General features: G+C 45.3%; 2 protein-coding genes across 2 annotated transcripts in view; one reads left to right on the forward strand and one right to left on the reverse strand.

The window, feature by feature from the left end:
* The window catches only part of neto1l (neuropilin (NRP) and tolloid (TLL)-like 1, like), a 156,285-nt gene that overhangs the window by 92,803 nt on the left and 43,209 nt on the right, over nucleotides 1–20,273 (forward strand). The window lies entirely within an intron of this gene.
* On the reverse strand, nucleotides 18,547–20,205 carry LOC120028067 (E3 ubiquitin-protein ligase TRIM39-like). Its single transcript, XM_038973219.1, has 2 exons — nucleotides 19,968–20,205; nucleotides 18,547–19,619 (listed from the first exon to the last, which is right to left on the reverse strand). The coding sequence occupies exons 1-2, from the start codon at nucleotides 20,203–20,205 to the stop codon at nucleotides 18,547–18,549; spliced, it is 1,311 nt and encodes a 436-aa protein (XP_038829147.1).

A 20,273-nucleotide genomic window follows, 5' to 3' on the forward strand; every position in this document is an offset into this window, starting at 1 on the left:
CAATGAGGACCGTCCTCAGGACCTCTTCCATCACCAATTGGGCTCCCAGTGTTGCTTGAAGGCCTTGCTTGAGGGAGCGGATCTCTCTCTCCCAGCACTTGGTGGATTGAAAGCAAACTGGATCTGCTGGCTAACTGGGCTTGCAGGACTGGCTGGAGTGCCGCAAATGCTTCCTTCAGCTCCCGTTCTTCTCCTATGAAGTTGGTGTCTTGGCCAGACAGCAATTTGAAAGGCATCCCTCGGCGGGCCACAAAGCATCTGAGTGCCATCATGAAGGAGTCTGAGTCAATACTGGGGAGGAGGTCAAGGTTCACTGCCTGGGTGGTCACACAATTGAACGCGATGACCCATCTTTTCTCATTGTGGCAGCCTATCTTGACCATGTAGGGGCTGAAACAGTCCACGCCAGTGGAGTAGAAGGTGGGTTTGTGTATGCGGAGCCAAGCGGGGGGAAGGTCAGCCATCTTGGGAATCTCCCTAACCACTTCCAACATTAACCATAACCACTTCCGACCATCCTTACACTCACACTGGTGATGCCGGATAGCCGCTCTGCCACTGATGATCCAAGACTTCAGCAAACTCGTTCAGGCCCTGGGTGGAGCAGTCTCTCGTCGAAGTCTCCGATGATCAGTTTAGTGATTGGATGTTGGTGGTTGAGCATGATGGGGTGCATGGCCTCTTGATCCAGAACAATGCTGCAGCGGACGCGACCCCCCACTCAAATCAGCTGAGTGGTGCGATCCAGCTCCAAGGCAAGAGTGAGTAGGCGGCTACTGGTGGGCACAGGCTTGACCTCTGTTCGGTGGAGAAGCAGTCCTGCTGCACTTGACGAAGGAGGGATAGCTCTGCTTCCTTGTAATCCCTGGCTGAAGGGCTGCCACCCGCCGCCTGGTTGAGTAAGTGGGAGGTTGCCTCCAGAAGTTAACCGAAAGACTTGAACTGATAGCTTCTGGGAGGAAAAGGTCTGGCGCTTGGCCCGCAGAATGTAGGGCTTTCTCAACTCCTCCTCGTCCGTAGTGTCTGGAAGTGGCTTCTCCAGCCACTGGTCTGGGGTTCCTTGCAGGAATGATGGGCCCTGGTTCCAGCAACTTCTGGAACCCAGTTCTGATACGGTCTTCCCACGTGTGATGTCATCCGCTGGATTATTTGCTGACTCTGCATAGTGCCATAACTCTCGGTCAGTGAGATCCTGTATCTCCGCCACTCGGGTGCCAACGATGGTCTTGAATCAGCAGGAATCCAATTGGAGCGATGTGAGGACCGTCATGGAATCCGTCCACATAATAACTTGGCGGATAGGGAGAGTGGGGATCTTGGACAGCTGTAAGTTCTGCACACAATTCCAGACAAGGGTTCGATTGTTGCTTCTTCGGGGCCATCTCGATGTTGCCGTTGGGGTGTTCTGTTCTGAGATACAGAGCCATAGGCCTGCTCCGAGGCATCGCAGAACACATGGATGTCCCTCAGGAAAGTCGGGGAGTCCATGTCTGGGCTGGTGTATCAACTTGGCAGGGCTATCTGCTGCAGATCTGGAAGTTCTCTCTTCCACTCTTTCCAGCGGAAGACTAGATTTTTTGGCAAATGGGTGTTGTCCCAGTCCTTCTTCTTGTTCAATAGACGCTAAAGCAGCATTTTGGCCCTAATGGTAAAGGGGGCAATGTACCCCAGGGGCCGTATTGGCTAGCCAGTACCTTGTAGATGGTGCGCATGGTAACTGTTGGACAATCTAGCTGGCAGGACTTGTACGACAGGGTGTTGGACTGACAGTGCCAGCGTAGCCCGAGGGCTGATTCTTGAGCATCTGCTTGCCCCTGTCTAATCAAGAGTTTGGTGCTGCTCGACCTGACTTCAGAAGGGAGAAGGCTGATTACCGAAGGGACGTTGCTTGCCCGTTGTAGTGGCTAGTAGCTTCCAAAGCTTGTACACAAGGACCTTGGCATCTTCCAGTTGTCCCCTTAGAATGACTTCTCTATTGACCCTCTCACGTAGACACCGGGCGGATTTTCCCGGTTTAGGTCTCTCCAGAGGAACCTCATCAGTGGCTGGTCTTCAGGGAGTAGTCTGACTTGGTGGAACATCCCACGAATCCTCTCTGAATCTGAGGAGCACTACAAGCAGGGAGGGGCCAAGTTTGGGACCTGGGAGCAGGACCTTGTTAATGTTGTCCCCTTTGTACTGGAACAAGCAGTTGAATACCACACGATTCTTGCTGTTATGCTGTGTCATGTGGTGTGGGATGTACCAGCTCATGGCAGTGTTCTCTTCAGCGTCTGGCGCTAGCTTTACGGTATACCTGGCTGCTCCTTCTGAATCACTGCTTTGAATGCTGCTGCTTGCTCTGGTGACTTCGCCAGCCTCTTCTCTGTGGCCCTAAGCAGCGAGAGCACAGCTTCCTTAGGGGCTCGCAGCTGGGGCATGTTCTTGATGCGAAGGAGGAGAGTTGCGTAACATTGGACTCCATCCACTTCAACTCTCATTGTTCTGTCCTCCAACAGGTCTATCGTCTCCTGGTCTTGGTGAGTTCTGGTGCTGATCTTCTCGCTGCACCATGGCAGTACATCCATCTGCCACAACTTCTCAACCTGACTAAACAGGTCAGCATTCGAGCACAGCATAGAGGTGACATAGCACCGGTGCTCAGAGATGCTGTACTTCAGTCCCTGCGCAGGGCCCTGCAGAGTCCAGCTCAGGATGGTCTTGATGGCAGCTGGGCTTCCTGGTGGCCCAAGCCGGACTGGTTCCACCGGCATGAGCAGGTGGGCATAGTCTGATCCAATTAGCAGAACTGTCTGGAACTTGAATATGTGCTGCAGAGGCAGTCCCTTCAGGTGGCGATACTTCTGTTGCAGGGCACAGACCGAATGGGTCTGCTTGAACAGGCCTAGCTGTTGAGAAGTGAAGGCGCCTTGGATCCAAAATGTATTGTGGGTCTGTGAGACAGGGGAGACAGTGAAGGAGACGGACGCCCCATGGAGAACCTGAAGCTCTTGTCTTACTGTTCGAAGGGTCAGGTCTTTGGGCTCACCTTTGAATCCCAGCTGCTGTGCTGTTGCATGGAGGAGGATGATACATTTTATCCATCATCCAGAATCGAGTATGTCTCCCTACTCCGGTTTCCGTGCCTCTGCAGGACCTTGCTGACTTTCAACAGTACTTTCAGACCTCCCCTGGTCTATGAACAGGACCTCATTGACAGTGTTCCGCAGACAGGAGGTCATGGATGCAGCATTAATCATAGTATTCTCAGATTTCTCTGGAACTGTAACTCTTTTGTTGACCTTGTGGAGCACCAGCAGGTGTCACTGATTGCAAGTCTTGCAGCGGAATTTGAGGTTGCACTCCGCTGAATGATGTTCTTGGCCGTAAAGCCAACACACATTCCTCTCCTATGATCCAGCTCGCCTGCTGGATCAAAGGAGAAATGGAGCAATTGTAAAATGCTGGAAAATGGAGCAATTGTTGAGGGAGTGGCTGATGCGGTCACAGTAGGGACAATAGACTTTCTCCTTGGTGGCGGTGGCAGTTGCCTGGGACGCCTTTTTGGGGTCCATCTTCTCCATGCCAAGTAGGATGGTTGTTGTCATGCTGGAGGCCTTAGGCTCCTTACGGCGATCTCTGCTTCTAGCTAATGTCTCTATTCGTGAACTGCTGGCGAACCTGGAGTTATCCTCCTGCATTTGGACCTCATACTCCATGCAGTCTGCCAAGTCTAGCAGAGTGGGGATTTGGATCTTGCATGGATGGATGAACCTCCAGAAGCTGGATATCAGGTCATGTGGAGGTTTCCCCAGCAGCCTGGAGACATGGGATCCACAATCCAGCTCCACGTCTCCCTTCCTGCCCAGCTGCTCCAACATGCCAATTAAGGAACATACTCAGAGGAGGAACAGACAGATGGCCTTGATGTTCCCACTGGCAACATTTGGGCCATCCATGAGCTTGGGGATATGCTGGAGCTAACTGATGCGGCGGTCCGAACTGCTGGTTGAGGGCAGACATGGTATCTGTGAAGGGGTACCTTCGAGTTGCTATAAAAGTCAGTGATGAGCAGTGCCTTTTTCAGCTTAAGGTGGTCACCGAGGATCTGGACCTTAAACTGCTCTGTGGCATCCGCTGGGAGGATGTTATCCAGGGCGATCTTCAGCTGTGAGAACTCACTGGGGTTCAGATGAACAAAGTCCAGGATCATTGGAGTGGGCCCTCTGTAGGTCCACTCCTGACCTGGGGGATGTGGCATACTCTGTGTCCTGAGTCTAGAGGGATGCCTATCAGCAGAGTAGTTGTGTCGCCTCGGGGGATAGTAGCGCTCCCTGGGCTCTTATGTGGGGACCGATGGTTCGCTGAAACGACATCAGTCTGTGGAGTTGCTCGGCTGTCTTGACAGGTAGTAGCCCTCCCGGTGGTATCGTGGAAGTGTTGTGGGCTCTGGTCGGGAGACTCTGGAGCAGCGTTCGACAGGGGAGTTGCTGCACTTACTAGAGGCATAGTAGCCCTCCTGGTGCTCCCTCAGGGGTGTTGAATTCTCTAAATAGGTGGCCCTGGAGTAACACTGATCAGGGGAATAGGCTGATTGGTGGAGGCATTGGAATGCTCCGAACATAGACTTCCCTAAACGGGCAAGGGTCTCGCTGTCCTATTGGATGTGGGACTTGCTCTCTAGAAACCTCCCGGGTGGTGGTACGTGGCAGGGAGGCAGGCTCATGTAGGCAATATGAAGGAACATTTCTCCACTGGAGAAACTGAACTACTAGCAGTTGGGCTTGCCCCTCTTTCCTTGGTCGGCAGGGTGTGGGGCTTTTGCTGGCCCAATCCTCTCCCCCCAGTCCTCATCCTCATCCTCGTTCTCTTCGTCCCCTCTCCCTTCTTGAGCTTGTTGGAGGGAAGATGGCTTTGAGGGTGCAGGTGGCCATTCTTGGCGTCAACTTGGATCTTGACTGGGAATGAATCTTGGTGGAATAGTACTTGTGTTAATCCGGATTAATTTTGGTTCTATAAGGCAAATCCATACACAACATAACAGTATCAATAAAGTGGCATAATTATGCAATATAAATAGGCTATATAAACATGACTGAATAAACATACACTACTATAACACAGATATAAACAGGGCTATAAACATATCAGCATAAATATTAACCTAAACGATAAACATCTTGTCAGAGAGAGAGAAACCAATTACTGAGACTGACAAGATAAAAATGTATGGCACCCTCTCTCTCCAGCCCAGTGCGAGAATCTTCCTTGCTGATATCTTATCTGATCTGCCCCAGTGCCACAGTGTCATAAATTACTCTGCACATTCACAAGCTCTAAGACCCATCTGGGAGGGTTCTAGAAGCTCGCCCATGGCAGCGCAACAACCACTTTAACAAAGGCCACTATGGAAAACACCATGGTAGTATGTGCACATGAAAAACTATGTTTATCAATACAACAGTGACACTTATGGCAACGCGGCATAATGCTACATACTATAAACAATATGCCAAGCAGTTTTGGCAACTCCAACATTAAAGAATAGTAATAGCTGTACAATATAAACTATGGCCGCAAACTTAACATAGCTACTAAGTCATTTGTGGTTATTACACATTATTACACAACATGTAAAAAGAAACCCAATAAACCCCCTTGCAACTTACATTTTTAAGCACGCACAACATTCAGGTATTCTAGTTACACTCCACATTAAAAATAGCTCCCAGAAAACATGGGTCTTCTTTCTTTGGACGACTATAATACTCCGACCTGAGTGGGTGTCCAGATGCGCCTTTCCAAGCTCTTTGATTGGTTGGGAATGGCAGGGCCATGATGGGTGAGGGATAACTCATTTAGGCAGAACAGCCAAACAAACGGGACTCAAAGGAAACTGAAGGGACTGTGAGGGGGAGTTAGATAGAGAGGAGGGGAGCAGGACGGCCTTTTTTACACTGATGATTCAACATGTCAGCTAGTGAACCACAGCTAGTGAAATCACTCCAACCCTAAAAAAATTGTTGCAGCCTGTTTTAGAATGTGTGGCCAGTAATAAAGTGGTCCTGAACATGTCTAAAACTAAGAGCATTGTATTTGGTACAAATCATTCCCTAAATTCTAGACCTCAGCTGAATGTAATAATTAATGCTGTGGCTGTTGAGACTAAATTACTTGGTGTTACTTTAGATTGTAAACTGTTATGGTCAAAACATAATTCAATGGTTGTAAGGTTGCATTTTTTATCACCACAGTCCACAAAGCAAGTCTTGCAAGCTCTAGTTTGATCTAATCTTGATTATTGTCCAGTCATATGGTCAGGTGCTGCAAAGAAGGACCTCGTTAAGCTGCAGCTGGCCCAGAACAGAGTGGCTGTAATCAGAGGGATAATATCAATACTATGCATGCTGGTCTCTCTTGGCTAAAAGTTGAGGAGAGACTGACTGCATCGCTTCTTGTTTTTATAAGAAACATTATGTGTTGAAAATTTCAAATTGTTTGCATATGTAACCAACTTCATATAGCCACCCAGAACAAGATGGCGCCGAAGAATATGGCTGACGTTTCAAATTCTCCCAACCAGTTGTGATATTTTGTTAGTTTCTTTGCGTTTTATGTAACTTATTGTGTACATAATGTTGCTGCTACCGTCTCTTATGACCGAAAATAACTTCTGGACTTCAGAACATCGATTACTCACCGCGGACTGGGGGAAACGTTTTCCTTTAATGAGTCCGATGAGAAGGATATCCTGCTTTCACTGGAACAGGCCCAGATCCCTGCCTTTTGCATGAAGAAAAGACGCAGAAAAAGAGGCCGCAGATCGGGCAGCCTTCTGAGAATCCGTAAGCTAGCGAGTAAACTCCCACTGCCATCCGTTCTCCTTGCTAACGTGCAATCATTGGAAAATACATTTGATGACCTACGATTAAGATTATCCTACCAACGGGACATTAAAAACTGTAATATCTTTTGTTTCACGAGACGTGGCTGAACGACGATACGGACAATATAGAGCAAGTGGGATTTTCCATGCACCGGCAGAACAGAGACGCTACCTCTTGTAAGACGAGAGGTGGGGGGTGTGTGTCTATTTGTCAATAACAGCTGGTGCGCGATATCTAATATTAAAGAAGTCTCGAGTTATTGCGCGCCTAAGGTATAGTACCTTATGATAAGCTGTAGACCACACTATTTACCAAGAGAGTTCTCATCTATTTTATTCGTAGCCGTCTATTTACTACCACAGAACGAAGCTGGCACTAAGACCGCTCTCAACCAACTCTATAAGGCCATAAGCAAAGAAGAAAATGCTCATCCAGAAGCGGCGCTCTTAGTGGCCGGGTCTTTAATGCAGGCTAACTTAAATCAGTTTTTATCAAATTTTTACCAGCATGTCACATGTGCAACCAGAGAAAAAGGGATTGTGCATTGAGTCTCTCTCTCAGACTCAATGCACAAAGGGATTGTATAGTATACATGCGCTGTGTTTAAAAAATAACACAAATACAGTAAAGCATACCTCCTGTAAAAAATATCAAACAGTGATGACAGGCATTGACGGGATGGTCACAGCCACATGTTCACTGCTCTCAGAATATCTCTCTCATTCTCAATGCATAAAGTGATCGTATAGTATACATGCGTTGTGTTTAGAAAATTAGAAAAATACAGTAAAGCATACCTGCTGTAAAAGATATCAACCAGTGATGACAGGCATTGGCGGGATGGTCACAGCCACATGTTCACTGGTTAGGCAGGACAAAATATATATTTTAGATAGGTACACTGACTTACGGTGCTAGTTAGCATGGCTAGCTAACCCAGCAAACACTTGAATAACTTGCTGAAATAGGTTTTAAATACATTAACGACAACATAAATATCTACATAGTCACATTCGCTATTGACTTTGGGATATATGGACCACTTTTCAATAGACACTATTATGTTAAACAGTTTTTATGTACAGAAGAAGGAGACACGAACCTGCTCTCAGAATATCTCCTTCAGACTGAAGAGCAGGCAGACCAACTTTACAAATTAAGGGAGAAGCACTCAAAACCCACTAGTTGTTCTTTCAAGTCAAATAATAGAAAAATAGTATGTCTGAAGACCTCTCGTATTGCCAACCTTAGTACAATGGCAGCAAATATTTTTGCTAGCCTGCTTGCCCTGGCCCGCTAGCTATCTGAATCGCCGTGGTGTTTCCAGCCCGCCTAGCTACTCACTAGACCCCATGGTCACTCGACTACGCATGCCTCTCCCTAATGTCAATATGCCTTGTCCATTGCTGTTTTGGTTAGTGATTATTGTCTTATTTCACTGTAGAGCCTCCAGCCCTGCTCAATATGCATTAGCTAACCCTTTTGTTCCACCTCCCACAGATGCGGTGACCTCACCTGGTTTAAATGGTATCTCTAGAGACAATACCTCTCTCATCGTCACTCAATTCCTAGGTTTACCTCCACTGTATTCACATCCTACCATACCTTTGTCTGTACATTATGCCTTTTCTATTCTACCGCTCCCAGAAACCTGCTCCTTTTACTCTCTGTTCCAAACATACTAGACGACCAGTTCTTATAGCCTTTAGCCGTACCCTTATCCTACTCCTCCTCTGTTCCTCTGGTGATGTAGAGGTTAATCCAGGCCTTGCAGTGCCTAGCTCCACTCCCATTCCCCAGGCGCTCTCATTTATTGACTTCTGTAACTGTAAAAGCCTTGGTTTCCTGCATGTTAACATTAGAAGCCTCCTCCCTAACACGGAACCCAAACCGGCTGCGCACGTGCGCCATCATGCGCTATCGTGCATACATTTATTTTGGCCCCCTACACCCGCGATCACGACACGCAGGTTAAAATATCAAAACAAACTCTGAACCAATGACATTAATTTGGGGACAGGTCGAAAAGCATTAAACATGTATGGCAATTTTGCTAGTTAGCTTGCACTTGCTAGCTAATTTGTCCTATTTAGCTAGCTTGCTGTTGCTAGCTAATTTGTCCTGGGATATAAACATTGAGTTGTTATTTTACCTGAAATGCACAAGGTCCTCTACTCCGACAATTAATCCACACATAAAACGGCCAACCGAATCGTTTCTAGTAATCTCTCCTCCTTCCAGGCTTTTTCATCTTTGAACTGATATGGTGATTAGCATCTACACTTTCATAGTATTACCACGACAACCGGCAAAACATTCCGTATTTCAATCACCCACGTGGGTATAACCAATGAGGAGATGGCACGTGGGTACCTGCTTCTATAAACCAATGAGGAGATGAGGGGGGCCGGACTTGCAGCGCGATTTGCGTCAGAAATAGAAAGGAGTTCTATTTTAGCCCTTGGCATTGCAGACGATCATTGGTGCGCACGAGCAGTGTGGGTGCAATAATTGAATAACATGGATTTCTAAATATATTTTGCGACGCTCGCGCACGCGACGTGTCCGGTCTGGTCAGCATGTAAGTTTGTTTAATTCACTGCTTTAGCACACTCTGTCAACCCGGATGTCCTAGCCATGTCTGAATCCTGGCTTAGGAAGGCCACCATAAACCCTGAAATTTCCATCCCTAACTATAACATTTTCCGACAAGATAGAACTGCCAAAGGGGGTGGAGTTGCAATCTACTACAGAGATAGCCTGCAGAGTTCTGTCTTACTATCCAGGTCTGTGCCTAAACAATTTGAGCTTCTACTTTTAAAAATCCACCTTTCCAGAAACAAGTCTCTCACCGTTGCCGTTTGCTATAGACCACCTTCTGCCCCCAGCTGTGCCCCCGACACCATATGTGAATTGATTGCCCCCCATCTATCTTCAGCTCTCGTACTGTTAGGTGACCTAAACTGGGACATGCTTAGCACCCCGGCCGTCCTACAATCTAAGCTAGATGCTCTGAATCTCACACAAATTATCAATGAACCTACCAGGTACAAGCCCAAATCCGTAAACACGGGCACCCTCATAGATATCATCCTAACCAACCTGCCCTCCAAATATACCTCTACTGTCTTCAACCAGGATCTCAGCGATCACTGCCTCATTGCCTGCGTCCGTAATGGGTCTGCGGTCAAACGACCACCCCTCATCACTGTCAAACGCTCCCTAAAACACTTCAGCGAGCAGGCCTTTCGACCTGGCCCGGGTATCCTGGAAGGATAATGACCTCATTCCGTCAGTAGAGGATGCCTGTTTATTCTTTAGAAGTGCTTTCCTCACCATTTTAAATAAGCATGCCCCATTCAAAAAAAATTGAACCAGGAACAGATATAGCCCTTGGTTAACTCCAGACCTGACTGCCCTTGACCAGCACAAAAACATCCTGTGGCATACTGCATTAGCATCGAATAGCCCCCGCGATATGCACATTTTCAGGTAAGTTAGGAATCAATATACATAGTCAGTTAGGAAAGCAAAGGCTAGCTTTTTCAAACAGAAATTTGCATCCTGTAGCACAAACTCACAGAAGTTCTGGGACACTGTAAAGTCCATGGAGAACAAGAGCACCTCCTCCCAGCTGCACACTGCACTGAGGCTAGGAAACACTGTCACCACCGATAAATCCACTATAATTGAGAATTTCAATAAGCATTTTTCTATGGCTGGCTATGCTTTCCACCTGGCTACCCCTACCCCGGTCAACAGCCCTGCACCCCCCAAGGCAACTTGCCCACGCCTCCCCATTCCTCCTTCACCCAAATCCAGATAGCTGATGTTCTGAAAGAGCTGCAAAATCTGGACCACTACAAATCAGCCGGGCTAGACAATCTGGACCCTCTCTTTCTAAAATTATCCGCCGCAATTGTTGCAACCCCTATTACTAGCCTGTTCAACCTCTCTTTCGTATCATCTGAGATCCCCAAAGATTGGAAAGCTGCCGCGGTAATCCCCCTCTTCAAAGGGGGAGACACTCTAGACCCAAACTGTTACAAACCTATATCTATCCTACCCTGCCTTTCTAAGTTAACAAACAGATCACCGACCATTTCGAATCCCACCGTACCTTCTCTGCTATGCAGTCTGCTTTCCGAGCTGGTCATGGGTGCACCTCAGCCACGCTCAAGGTCCTAAACGATATCATAACCGCCATCGATAAGAGACAATACTGTGCAGCTGTATTCATCGACCTGGCCAAGGCTTTCGAATCTGTCAATCACCACATTCTTATCGGCAGACTCAACAGCCTTGGTTTCATAAATGACTGGCTCGCCTGGTTCACCAACTACTTCTCAGACAGAGTTCAGTGTGTCAAATCGGAGGGCCTGTTGTCCGGACATCGGGCAGTCTCTATGGGGGTGCCACAGGATTAAATTCTCGGGCCGACTCTTTTCTCTGTATACATCAATGATGTCGCTCTTGCTGCTGGTGATTTTCTGATCCACCTCTACGCAGACGACACCATTCTGTTTACTTCTGGCCCTTCTTTGGACACTGTGTTAACTAACCTCCAGACGAGCTTCAATGCCATACAACTCTCCTTCCGTGGCCTCCAACTGCTCTTAAACGCAAGTAAAACTAAATGGATGCTCTTAAACCGATCGCTGCCTGCACCTGCCCACCTGTCCAGCATCACTACTCTGGACGGTTCTGACTTAGAATATGTGTACTACAAATACCTAGGTGTCTGGTTAGACTGTAAACTCTCCTTCCAGACTCACATTAAGCGTCTCCAATCCAAAATTAAATCTAGTATTGGATTCCTATTTCACAACAAAGCATCCTTCACTAATGCTGCCAAACATACCTTCGTAAAACTGACCATCCTACCGATACTTGACTTCGGCGATGTCATTTACAAAATAGCCTCCAACACTCTACTCAGCAAATTGCTCATTTGCACCCCAGTATCTCTACTTGCACATTCATCCTCTGCACATCTATCACTCCAGTGTTTAATTGCTAAATTGTAATTATTTCACCACCATGGCCTATTTATTGCCTTACCTCCCTTATCTTACCTCATTTGCACACACTGTATATAGACTTTTCTATTGTGTTATTGACTGTATGTTTGTTTATTCCATGTGTAACTCTGTGTTGTTTGAGTCACACTTCTTTGCTTTATCTTGGCCAGGTCGCAGTTGTAAATGAGAACTTGTTCTCAACTGGCCTACCTGGTTAAATAAAGGTGAAATATATATTTTTATTATGTATTACCATACAATTGGTGTTACAGAGAAAGTTGCCCCCTCTTAATGTTGTGGTCTATGTGATAAGGCCACATTGATTCCCTCTATACCAGTTAGTGGAGTAGTCCAGCCTTTCTGCCAGGACTACTAGAGAGTGGCAAAAGTCATAGGAAGGATTGGACACAGAGAGCGAGAGAGAGAAGACAAGTGATATATCTTATTTGGTTTAAATGAATGTCATACTTTCCCCAATGATCAGCTGACAGTCAGGCAGTGACAGTCTAGCCACCAAATACCAGTTTTCTTTGATAAAATCTGTCCCCTGACATCTTTATGCCACACTCTCTCTCTCTCTCTTTCTCATACACACGCACCGATAGCACCAACCAACATCCTTTCCAAAGGTTGTTGCATCATTGCTGGATGTCCTGGCAGTTTGCTGTGGTGCCAGAGGTTGCTGGTTACTCTGCTGATAGGTTTAGGAGGGGAGAGGGGAGAGGCGGGAGGGAGATAAAGGAGACTGGAGAAAGGCAGATTGATGAGGGGAGAAAGGTAGATAGGAGAGATGGAGGAGAATATCGAGGAGAGAGAGGGAGAAAAGTGAGAGGTAGAACGGTGAAGAGGTGTGGGGAGACGTTGAAGGATCTAAGGTGGTTTAGAAATGTAACCATTTCAAATATCTCAATTACTTTACATACATTTGAAGTAAGTATTCAGATATCTTTTATTTGAAAAAATAAGTAGTTGGATATTTTAATGTATTTGGAAATACCCTTGGAAAGCATTTTAAAATACACTGACTCAATTACACTCTCATGCATTTGAAAATACAATTTGGTAGACTATTTGTTTTTTTACAAATAACCATTACAATACTCAAATAAAAGTACATATTTTGGGCTGTGTATGTGAAAATACTCAAGTACACAGAAAAAAAGTATTTTAAAAGGCCACTGCAGTCAAAAATCTAATAAATTATTTGTCACATGCACCGAATACAACCTTACAGTGAAATGCTTACTTACCAACAATGCAGTTAAGAAAAATACAAAAAAGAAGAGATAAAAGTAACAAATAAAGAAAGAGTAGCAGTAAAATAACAATAGCGAGGCTATATACAGGGACAGTTTTTAATGTCCCGTTGGTAGGATATACGTGCTTTTAGTTCGTCCACTTTATTATCCAGCTATTGTACGTTGGCCGATAGTACCGATGGCAAAGGCAAATTAGCCACTCGTCGCCGGATCCTCACAAGGCACCCTGTTTTCCTTCCACGAAACTTCTGTCTCTTTCTCCTGCAAATGACTGGGATGAGGGCCTGTTCGGGTGTCTGGAGTAAATCCCTCTCGTCCGACTCGTTAAAGATAAAGTATTAGTCCAATTCAAGGTGAGTAATTGCTGTTCTGATGTCCAGAAGCGCTTTTCGGTCATAAGAAACGGTAGCAGCAACATTATCTACAAAATAAGTTACAAACAATTTGAAAAAAACAAAATAGCACGGTTGGTTAAGAGCCCATAAAACAACAGCCATCCCCTCAGGCGCCATCTGATATAAACCCCTGTGAGATATATATCCACACTATGAGGTTGGAATAATACTGTGAAATTATGAAAATTATGATAATGCCCTTTTAGTGTAAGAGCAGTTTGAAAAGACCGCCTGAAATTTCTGCTTGTTTTGGTGGGGTGGAGTTTTGGCCTACCTGGTGACATCACATGAGGTTTTGATGTTGGTGTGCTGTGCCTTTTTTTTCTCCACACATAGTGTTGTGTGTTCCTTCCAAACAACTCAACTTTAGTTTAATCTGTCCACAGAATATTTTTCCAGTAGCGCTGTGGAACAGCCAAGTGCTCTTTTGCGATCTTCAGACGTGCAGCAATGTTTTTTTGGACAGCAGTGGCTTCTTCCGAGGTGTCCTCCCATGAACACTATTTTTCTTTAGTGTTTTACGTATCGTAGACTCGTCAACCTTGTTCCAGAGATTTCTGGAAGTCTTTAGCTGACACGCTAGGATTCTTCTTAACCTCATTGATCATTCTGCACTGTGTTCTTGCAGTCATCTTTGCAGGATGGCCACTCCTAGGGAGAGTAGCAACAGTGCTGAACTTTCTCCATTTATAGTATAGACAATTTGTCTTACCAAGGATTGATGAACATCAAGGCTTTTAGAGATACTTTTGTAACCATTTCCAGCTTAATGCAAGTCAACAATTCTTAAGCTTAGGTCTTCTGAGATCTCTTTTGTACGAGGCATGGTTCACATCAGGCAATGCTTCATGTGAATAGCAAACTCACATTTTGTGAGTGTTTTTTATATTGCAGGGCAGCTCTAACCAACATCTCCAATCTCGTCTCATTGATTGGATTCCAGGTTAGCGGACTCCTGACTCCAATTATCTTTTGGAGAAGTCATTAGCCTAGGGGTTCACATACTTTTTCAAACCTACACTGTGAATGTTTAAATTATGTATTCAATATAGACAAGAACAATACAATTTGTGTGTTATTAGTTTAAGCCACTGTGTTTGTCTATTGTTGTGACTTAGAGGAAGATCAGATCAAATTTTTTGGACCAATTTATGCAGAAATCCAGGTAATTCCAAAGGGTTCACATACTTTTTCTTGCAACTGTGTTTCACAATCCCTTGAAAACGGCACATAGTTGTCAATGGTTTTAGCGTAGCAAATCGAATGTATTGTGACGTTTTATTGAAACCGACCTATAAGATAGAGTTCCAATAACAGCTAGGTTTCAGTTTTCCCCTCCCCACTCAGACCACTCCAAGACAGTCCTAGCTAAATTCTTGCTTAAAAAATTACTCTTTGCTAAGAAGCTATTTTTTCTTTTTGACCATTTTCATTTTTAAAAAATCACCAGAGGTCTGGATTCAAGTCACATGACTTAGACTCAAGTCTGACTTGAGTCACACATTTGATGATTTGAGACTCGACATGAAAGAAAATAAAATTTCTTGAGACTTGACTTGGAGCCTCAAGACTCCAGACTCAACTTTGACTTGAGACTGATAACTTGAAATTATCTGGCCAGGTTTTGTAACATTTTGTCATTTTCTGGCACAGTGTCTCCCTGGATTACTCTCTACACAGCCAGAGACCGTAGACACAAGCAGCCTCGCACTTGCAAAAAAAATAAAAGTGCAACAGATTTGCCTAGTGATGCGCATGCGCTGCCCTCTGATTGGACCAGCAAACTGTCAATCAAGACAGGTCATTTTTCATACTTTAATTGTCTACATATACTATTTGTATTTTATATTTATACCTTTTCCTATTTGATCTGGTTTCTAACATAGGCCTACGGTATTGCACCAAATGATTGTCTAAAAAACATATAATCTGTGCTTTAGAACCAAAAGGTTGTGCGCCTTGATTGTTGACCAGTCATCAGCATTAGCGTGCAAAAGCGTGCACATATCCAGATAGCACTTATTTAATTTTCTCCAGTTTTGCCTGGTAAAAACAGAGTAAGCCTACGTTTATATTATCCATACACAAGTTATCCATATACTGTATACAGTTTAGCAATCTACTATGAACGCATCTTTGCCAGAACAATAACATTAGGCGGCCTGGCGATTTCATTGATCATTTTCAAATTTCAGATAGTTCTTGTGTTGGTTGCTACTGGCTTCATATCTGATAGCTGTGCTAATTAGCTATCTAGCTTGCTCCGCATTCCTGTGTAACGGAAGTGTAGTTTCATCGTAAGGAAGCACCCATTGCTGTATGGATCTGTACCCATAGCTGTATGGATCAGTGCCCATAGCTGTATGGATCAGTGCCCATAGCTGTATGGATCTGTACCCATAGCTGTATGGATCAGTGCCCATAGCTGTATGGATCAGTGCCCATAGCTGTATGGATCTGTGCCCATAGCTGTATGGATCAGTGCCCATAGCTGTATGGATCAGTGCCCATAGCTGTATGGATCTGTACCCATAGCTGTATGGATCTGTGCCCATAGCTGTATGGATCAGTGCCCATAGCTGTATGGATCAGTGCCCATAGCTGTATGGATCAGTGCCCATAGCTGTATGGATCAGTGCCCATAGCTGTATGGATCAGTGCCCATAGCTGTATGGATCAGTGCCCATAGCTGTATGGATCTGTGCCCATAGCTGTATGGATCTGTGCCCATAGCTGTATGGATCTGTACCCATAGCTGTATGGATCAGTGCCCATAGCTGTATGGATCAGTGCCCATAGCTGTATGGATCTGTACCCATAGCTGTATGGATCAGTGCCCCTAGCTGTATGGATCAGTGCCCATAGCTGTATGGATCTGTGCCCATAGCTGTATGGATCTGTGCCCATGGCTGTATGGATCTGTGCCCATAGCTGTATGGATCTGTGCCCATAGCTGTATGGATCTGTACCCATAGCTGTATGGATCTGTGCCCATAGTTGTATAGATCTGTGCCCATAGCTGTATGGATCTGTGCCCATAGCTGTATGGATCTGTACCCATAGCTGTATGGATCTGTGCCCATAGTTGTATGGATCTGTACCCATAGCTGTATGGATCAGTGCCCATAGCTGTATGGATCTGTGCCCATAGCTGTATGGATCTGTGCCCATGGCTGTATGGATCTGTGCCCATAGCTGTATGGATCTGTGCCCATAGCTGTATGGATCTGTACCCATAGCTGTATGGATCTGTGCCCATAGTTGTATAGATCTGTGCCCATAGCTGTATGGATCTGTGCCCATAGCTGTATGGATCTGTACCCATAGCTGTATGGATCTGTGCCCATAGTTGTATGGATCTGTACCCATAGCTATATGGATCAGTGCCCATAGCTGTATGGATCTGTGCCCATAGCTGTATGGATCTGTGCCCATGGCTGTATGGATCTGTGCCCATAGCTGTATGGATCTGTGCCCATAGCTGTATGGATCTGTGCCCATAGTTGTATAGATCTGTGCCCATAGCTGTATGGATCTGTGCCCGTAGCTGTATGGATCTTTCAGGACAAGTCATTTTCTTTGAAGTTTTTTTTCCTGTTGTTGGAAGATAAGGGCCATATGTTTTGAAAGCCATATCGCAAGTGATGCCTATTAAAACACCCGGTCAGGATTGTAGTTCACATGAGGCAGTAGTAGGCAAAGCTAATGTCTGAGAACTGTAGGGTGAAGCCAGAATGCTGTCTAGAGTTTTTGAAAGCTAAGACAGATCATGCTTTCCATCCGTCTCCTGCAACCTCCTAATATCCCTAGTTGATATTGGCTGACAACACCTGCACCATCTCTCTCTACTATTCGACATTTGCGCTGCACCCAATCCAATGGCTGTACAGGAAATCTGCAATCTGTTCGCTAGCACAGCGGTTCTCAAACATTTTGTAAAACTGCATTTTACACCTGTATTTTGAGAAGAAAGTTTTACACAAAATGCAGGTGTAAAATTCTGTTTTACAAACATTTTGAGAACCACTGAGCTAGTGAATAAATTGCTGATTTGTGCAGCTATAGGATCGGGTGCAGCGCAAATGTCCAATTGTAGGGAGAGACGATTGCCATAAAGATATGCAACTTCAAAAAATGTTGGTGATCAAGAATATTAAATGTTTACTTTGCAAGCTCGCCAGCAGTGGGGCACCAAGCAACAACTACTAGCATAGGCCTGCTGGTCTTTTGGTATGAAATTGCTTGACATTTATAATTTACTTCATTTACTTGCATTGGGAATTTGTTGTTAAAATGTATTATTACGTATACAAAATATGTTTAGGACAAGATAATGAAAAGGGCTGTCTGGTAGCCTCAATAAATAGACAAAGATATATACTGTATATATTTTTTTTCTTGACTTGAGACTTGACTTCAAAAAGCTTGTGACTCTACTTGACTTGTTCTTAGAATGCACGACTTGGACTTGACTCGAGACTCGACCTGTTCTACTTGGGACTCGACTTGAGACCTTGACCTTGTGACTTGAGACTTGCTTGTGACTCGAACAATAGTGATTTGCTCCCACCACTGATAATCATAGTAAGGTACTTAATTGTTACCCAGAAATGATTTGATATTGAGATAAAAACTGCATTGGACCTTTTAATACCAGATACTCAAATACACATTTCTGCTATTGGGGTTAGTTCTCACCTACTGAGTTCACTATAAGTTCACTGGGTCAGTTTCACAATGGTCACGGTGTTTCCATTAGATTAGGAAACCAAATCCAATCCAATGGAAGCTTTACTTAAAATATGTTTTGCAGAAGGGTTTTAATACATTTCACCGTCAAACAATGTCAGCTGACAAATATGTATTAAATACAAGCAGGTTAGTAGGTCTGATAAAAGTAATACAAATATTATGTATGTGTCCTAAAAGGTTATGGGTTACTTTAAATTACCATTTGGATCAGTATTATAAATGCCCCCATTTTAGCACTGTCACAATGTCACCCTCAGTGTGTCTGGTTAACAGGGGTGATGATCATTGGTGCTGAATTTGAGCCATCATAATCATCAAAGGGGTTCAAGTATGGATAGAGCTTCTCTGTGAAGGTGCAGCCGGTGAAAGAGAAGATATGAGACCTGGTGTCCACGTCATAGAAGGAGACTTGACCCTCCTCATAATCCACAAACACCCCCAACTTCTCCGGCTTGCTCTTCAGTGAGAGGGAGGTATGGGGGTCTGTGCAGGCCTCATAGTCAACCTGAAAAGACAACCACACGGTCCAGAATCCTTGCTCTGGGTATAATCCACCTGTCTTTCTATTAACCGACTCTTTGGCCACTCCTACATTCCACCCAGTCTTCCCCTTCACCTGCACCTCATAGTAGAATCTCCCCGAGGTGAAACCCTCCTTTGCCAAAACAGCTACACGACTTCTAAACCTCTTTAGGTTGTAGAAGTGGTTCTGTTCAAAGTGACCTGTTCTCACTAGTTTCCCATTGCCAGATACAATGATAAGGGGATGTGCTGTATCAGGGTCCATAGTGACATCCACTGCATACTGCTGCATCCTCTTCAGTTCATCACCTTTTGACTTCTCCAATACATTATTCAATTTCTCCTCAAGTTCAGAAAGTGCTCTCCTCACCTTTTTATCCAGCTGGGATATGTCTTTCTGCACATTCCACTTGCTCTTGTTCTGGGTAATACTGACATCAGACCAGTCCTTGGTGGATTTAGGGGGGCACAGGGTTGGCGAGCTTTGGAGGAGGTGGAGATGATCCTTAGAGTGTGAGAGCTGCTCCAGCTCTGAGCATCTCCTCTGTAGCTCAGTGATTTCCTGCTCCAGCTCTTTAATGAGCCCCTCAGCCTGCCGCATGGTTGCTTTCTGCTTCTCTCCAATCATCTTAGACACCTCAGCCTGGCTTCTCTGCATGGAGCGGACTAGAGTGGTGAAGACCTGTTCACTTTCTTCTCTCTCTCTCTCTGCATCTCTGTTGCTGAGCTCCGCTGAGTGTTTGATCTCTTTAACCTTCTGTAGGCACTTCTGGATCATCTGCTGTACTTGATTCTTTGTCCTTCCCAGCTCAGCTTTCTTCTCTCCGAACTCCTTCCTCAGAGGGACGGTGTGATGACCCTTGTGGTCTGTCACAGTGCAGAACTGACACACACACATTTGGTCAGTCCTACAGAACAGCTCCAGGGGTTTCTTGTGCTTCTTGCACATCCTGTCTTCCAGGTTCTCCACAGGGTGGATCAGCTTGTGTCTCTTCAGGGCTGGGGCTATCTGATGAGGCTGCAGATGAGTCTCACAGAAAGAGGTCAGACACTCCATGCAGGACTTCAGGGCCTTGAGCTTCGTCACAGTGCAGACATCACAGGCCACTTCTCCAGGCGCAGCAGGGGACTCATCTCTGTCTCTGACTTGTATCCCCTTAAAATGATTCACAACCTCTCGGAGTGTTGTGTTGATTTTGAGCTTAGGCCTTTTGTCAAAGGTCTCCTTACACATTGGACACTGGCACTGTTCAGTGCTTTTCCAGTACCCGTTGATACAGGCCTGGCAGAAGTTGTGTCCACATGGAGTGGTGATCGGATCAGTGAGAACCTCCAGACAGATAGAGCACTGGAACTGCTCCTCTGGCAGCAGACTGTTCGAGGACGCCATATCTGGAACACAAAATAACTATAAAAGGACTTCCTGGACTTATTCATCTTTTATAGCTGTTTTTACTA

This window comes from Salvelinus namaycush, chromosome 33 (genome assembly GCF_016432855.1).
Source record: "Salvelinus namaycush isolate Seneca chromosome 33, SaNama_1.0, whole genome shotgun sequence".
Classification (NCBI taxonomy): Eukaryota; Metazoa; Chordata; class Actinopteri; order Salmoniformes; family Salmonidae; genus Salvelinus; species Salvelinus namaycush.

Excerpts from the sequence above, each read along its gene's own strand:
- LOC120028067 (XM_038973219.1), bottom strand. The coding sequence starts at position 20,205 with ATGGCGTCCTCGAACAGTCTGCTGCCAGAGGAGCAGTTCCAGTGCTCT. Across the intron at positions 19,620-19,967 it reads TGTGAATCATTTTAAGGGGA|GAAGGACAAAGAATCAAGTA; the intron begins TACAAGTCAGAG and ends AAGCTGAGCTGG.